Source organism: Phaseolus vulgaris, chromosome 4, assembly GCF_051622355.1.
Source record: "Phaseolus vulgaris cultivar YP4 chromosome 4, ASM5162235v1, whole genome shotgun sequence".
NCBI lineage: Eukaryota > Viridiplantae > Streptophyta > Magnoliopsida > Fabales > Fabaceae > Phaseolus > Phaseolus vulgaris.
The window spans coordinates 47,250,315-47,255,933 of NC_143501.1; the positions used below are offsets into that span (position 1 = coordinate 47,250,315).

A 5,619-nucleotide genomic window follows, 5' to 3' on the forward strand; every position below is an offset into this window, starting at 1 on the left:
AATGATCTCAAATTTCATTTACCAGATTTTCAGGTCTCAACTTTCAACCAAACGTGCTTCCTAGCTTTTGATTTTTAGTTTAATTGACTGGCACTTTTAGGTAGTATTTTCTAGGACTGCAGTTTCATTCCGAAAACCAGGAGTGAATATCAATTTCAATCATTCTAGAATTGAACTTCAAGCATATTCTAGATTGGAATGAGAGGAGCAAGTTTAAGATTTTTTTTCTGCAATTTTGTTAACCCAATCCAATTACTTCTATCACTTAAAGCCATAATCAATCTTACCTAACAAAAGAAAAACATCTTCATTTTTACCAAAATCAAGTTTGAAAAGTGGGAAAATCAATTCTCATTATTTTCCCATTGAAACCAAACACACTCTAACATTGAAAGAAACATATTTTACTGATATAGGCTAAAAATCCTTAAACAACATAGAAGTCAAAAACACTTCCAAACTGCATAATAAAGAAAGATTGGAATTTGAAAATGTAGAGCTGGGTAAAATGAGTATATCACACTGTATAATTTGGTACATCATCTTGGTATGTCCATAGACACTAGTACTAGACTCAACTAAAGCAGCCTCAAGGACCTCCTCCTCCTCCACTAACCATGACTACAGATATCTACTGGGACTTGTATCTCTTCTCCACTTCCTCCATACTCTCCACGTCCTTCTGATACTTGCAAATACGGCTGATAGACCTGTCACCACAAACATATGCATTCAATGAGGTTGAGTTGCAATGCAAGGTATCACAGACAGCTAACTAAGTCCATAAGTCCAACCCAAAGAGCAATAGATTCAAAAGCAAAATTGTTATTTTACCAGTAAAGGAGAATTGATGTAATGCACAGTATTACATTCCTCTGAGCTTTGTATATCTGTGCAACACAGCAAATATGGTCAATGAGTGAAGTGAAGTAAAGTCAACAATGTTAAAGTAGTTTATTTTGTGAGGAGAGAGAAATGGAAATTCATATCTTCAAATAAAGTAAGCCTAAAGGAAACTCGTGCACAAGTCATGTAGCCTGATATTGTAGTCCAACTTAACCAAAAGAACCCCAAGCATATTTGATGTACCAAAATCAGTGACATAGCAAACATAGGGGAGATAGGAATGGAAGCCATCAATGCTACGAAAAAAGCATCTCAAATTCTAAATAGGTTTATATAACATGGCTCAGATTGACAACAACCAATAAACCAGTTTGAGCCATCTAATAGGTCTGAAATATAAACAGACTGGTTGCACATTTGTTAAAACTCGGCTAATTAATCCATAAGTTGGACGAGATTTAATGAACCAGCAGAGTCAAAGTTTTGAGCAAAACACTTCCTTCCACTCATAAGGTTAACTCAATAGGGCTCTATCATGTTCTATATCTCCCACACTGCATTACAAAGAATTGTAGTTCAAACAATATAGAAAACATACTTTGGTCCAATAAAGAAAAAAAATCCATTTTTTCCCCTCAAAAGTTAAAACATGCGTGGGTATCAAACTAAACTTCATCTTTTCACATCACAGTTCACAATCTCACAACCTTACAAGAGTGCTGATAAAGAAACTTTACAATGGTATAGCAGTAGAGTTTCAGACTGTGCTAGTAAAGTCAATAACAAATAGCATTATGGGTACAAAAGTTATTGCTCACATAGTAACACACAATCTATACTCATTTAATTTACTTTGCAAATGTCATGGTAAATATATTGCTATACCTCATCTTCTCTATTGCATTTTGAACCATACTATAATTGCTCATTTGGTCCCTATAATTACAAAAACTTCCTTTTAGATGAATCAATATTCAGGTTTTGCTGATCAATCTTCATTTTATTATTCGTATGTGGATGAATCCTTAGTCATCACGTTCTCTGATGTTTTAACCAAATAAGTCTGAATTTAATAACTATGGATAGGATCTTCATTAACGTTTTAAAAATCACACCTACTCTTCAAGCCATTATTACATTTTTTTTTTTTTTGTAGAACAAGATAATACTGATTTTCAAACCAGATATATAACCAATTTATGATCTTAATCTTATCACTTCAACCGGTTTAGTGTAGTTTTCAAAACATTGCCTAAAATAGCCCTTCGAAGAAAATAATGAATTTTTCAAACCACCAAATATTTAATAATTTCATTTTTGAGAGTACAAACTTATCAATTCTTTTTTCTAATAAAAATATAGTCCAAGTCAAGATTTGTGAACTTTAATCCATTGATGATATTTTTAATAATAAAAGTCTATATACATTACTCTAATATCAGTTACAGTTGGTTGCAAATTGCAATTGATGACTGTACCACAAGGTTGGAATAAAAACATTAATTTGGTTTACTTTCATAAACAGTAAATTTTTATCTTAAGCATGATATAAATGATGCACTAAAGTGCCACTGAATGTGCTTTAATATGTTGACACATGTTTTACTTATCCTTTCAGTTTTATAAGCTGATTTAGACATAGCTGTTCCTATATTTTAGTAGTTCATACAATTACAGAACCCAAATATGCTTGTACTTGTTAATAAATATGGACAGGGAACAGCAACTCGGCCTTAAATAAAAATCATACTACTAGTCAAATGCTGGAAAAAACATAGCTTATACATTCAGTTTCTAACCCCTAAAACCATCATTTATGACATTAAAAAAATGTGTATGTACAATTCATTAGCATAGCAACAAAATATTTTGATATTTTTCAACTCAGACCACAATCTCATTTCCTTTCATTTGTCTCTCCCTCCTCCTTTCTCATATCGTAGAAAAGAAAGGAGCTAAAAGGTTCATTCATTCAAGGCAACATACTTCTAATGAGTAAAGGAGGAACCCATAAAGAAATCAACAATATCCGAGAAGAAAATTATTAATGAAGTAAGCCTCTTGTCTTGACGAGTGTACACAACAGTTCAACAAAATGGTAAGTAACTATGTTCACCATCAATGCAAAATGGTTGCACAACTAACACATTATGAAAAAATTGTGCGAGAACCTGAGGAATATGCTTTATTTGCCATGGGTATTAAAAATAGTAATTTAGAAATCAAGATTGTTCAAGGCAAATGATGTCAAGGTTAAGTAAACAGTGACAAAACTGTTTCTGGCACACCAGGCTAGGGAAACACGTGACAGAACAAAAAAAATTACATACAGCTAACAAGGTAATAGTGAATAAACAGATTAAATCACAATGGAAGGATGCAAAGTAAAGACAAGAGTGTCACTTTTTGGCATTAGCCACCGACAGCTTAAACTTAAAATGGTATTGTTAGGGTCATTGAAGACTGTGTAACACAGTGAAGGGCAAAGTGAAGGGCAATAAAAAATACAGCCGGAGACATTTTGTTATCAAATCCCTGGAGCTAACAACTTCACATAACCAAACCAAAAACCATGAGAGCAATGCTATAAAGATGTTGCAAAGAACATACTGAAACTTTGGCTCTTAGGAAATGATAATTTCAATTACTACGATTGTGGAAGTAAGCCATAATCCAAAAGGACTAGAAATTTTAAATAGGAGAATCGTAGAGGTCAAGAAAAAATGAGATGAAGATTGAAGAGGATAAGGAAAATAGATAAGAAAGTAATGAGGTACAAGGACAAAGTAAAACTGAAAATAATGATGGGAGAATCCATACATAGGGTTCCAGTTATCCTCAACAATTGATTTTCGACACGTTCTGTTTTTTACTTTTGCAACATTTCTTTGAGGCGATGATATGCAGCTGAATGCCAAATAAATCCTTTATACTACAATCGGACTTTGCAAACAATGTAAATCATGGTGCAAAACCCTTCATTACCAATAGCTTCTAAAGTTATATTTCCATCCAATATTCACTATATTGTTCTAAATTTGAAACTAACATTCCTCAAATCATGAAATGATCCTTCTCGGTATCAACCAAAACAATCAAAAGTCATATAAAGTATAAAAAATTCAGTGACCACAATTTACAATGCAAAACATAAACCCCAATTAATCCATCTTAACATCCACAGGAAATACTTACAGATTTCTCGTATCGATCTCTCTCTGCAGCCGTGCAGACATCAGAGGTACACATCAACCGATGCTCATTCTTCCAGTATATATCTACAAAACAACCACAGATCCTAGTTCAGGAAAATCAACACTAGATCCCATACAATTATCCAATGGATCTCCAACGAAACATATAACTAAAGCACAAAACCAACATTAAAAAAAAAAACTCATCTAAGCCATTTTCAAGCTCCCAATTCTTTTTGTTTTCTACTGGTATTGTCCTTTGAAAACAATCATGTTAGAGGCAAAATTTGACTTTAAAAGCAAACACCCTCCAAACAGGATTTCAAATCTTGATTTCTCAAGCTACGAGAGAAGAGACCCTTATGCTAGCTCCAAATCCAACTCTCAAACAACACAATCCACCCCAAAAAAGAAAAGTGAGCAAGATTCAAAATTTTCACCACCCAAGAGACACCCAGAAGGGTGATCATCCACAAACCCCGAAATAAAGAGCAACTGCAACAATTGACAACCACCCACCCATCAATCAAGAAGCGAAAAATAAAGATTTTGGGACAAACCCAGTTGTTGGAAGACGAAATTAAAGAGACCCATTTGAGGAAGAGAGAAAAAAGCGCACCTAGGAGGTGGAACCCCGCAAAGGGGACGATGAAAAGCGCTGGTTGAAGAATGAGGGAAACGAGAGAAGCGAAACGGTTCCTGAGGAGTTTGGGTGTCGGCAGCGTTAGCAGAATGGCCACCGCAGCCTCAGCCGCGACCACATATGTGAGTATCAACCACTGCAATGCCATGTCTTCTTCTGCTTCGACGTGTTCTTTCTTCCTTCTTCCTCTGAGATTTATGTGTTCTGATTTTTTGTTTCGATACCTTGCTCTTCTTAGGGGTTAAGATCGGAATATATTAATTGATATTCCGTGGCGGAGTTTCTTATAATTTTATTTTTTATAACCCGAATTTTACATTATAAGTTTCTTAAAAAAATTAATATTGTTTATTTTCTTATATTATATAAATAATAAAATAGGTTAATTTTATAAGGTTAACTAAAAAAAGTATGTGACAATTTATATGGTTGAATTCATGAAACTGACAGTTATCAACTAACTTACTCTAATTTTATTATATGACTTTTACTTGTTGCGATTGGGTTGACTTTATTACTTTACATATTAGTTCAAATTCAATATTTATATTTTTAGATTATTTTTAAGAACAACCATTTTCACCTAGCAACATTAATATTTAGTAAATCTACATTATTTTTTAAATGAAAGTAAATTAATTATTGGAATTTAAAACTATAGGGAGACTTTTTTTATTATTTCAATTTTGTATGGGTTTTGGTGGGCCAACATTCAACCCAATAAATGAGTTAACTTAATATCAATTTGTATATAGCAAATGGATTTAGTTGTTGCACACTATTTGGTTTAAAGAGAGAAATAGATAAGATGGAAATGAAAAAGAAAGTAGATCAATATGTAAAAAATAAAATTGAATGTTTTGTTGTTTGATAAAATAAAAATATGAAAAATAAAGACAAATATATTTGAAAAATTGATGATTTGGTGATATGGTG

At 32.9% G+C, this 5,619-nt stretch overlaps 1 protein-coding gene across 1 annotated transcript; it reads right to left on the reverse strand.

The window, feature by feature from the left end:
• Positions 1-388: 388 nt before the first annotated feature.
• On the reverse strand, positions 389-5,131 carry LOC137837912 (B-cell receptor-associated-like protein). Its single transcript, XM_068647091.2, has 4 exons — positions 4,660-5,131; positions 4,042-4,124; positions 835-890; positions 389-710 (listed from the first exon to the last, which is right to left on the reverse strand). Exons 1-4 carry the CDS (start codon positions 4,829-4,831, stop codon positions 632-634), a joined length of 390 nt encoding a protein of 129 aa, XP_068503192.1. The 5' UTR covers positions 4,832-5,131; the 3' UTR covers positions 389-631.
• Between the last annotated feature and the right edge of the window lie 488 nt (positions 5,132-5,619).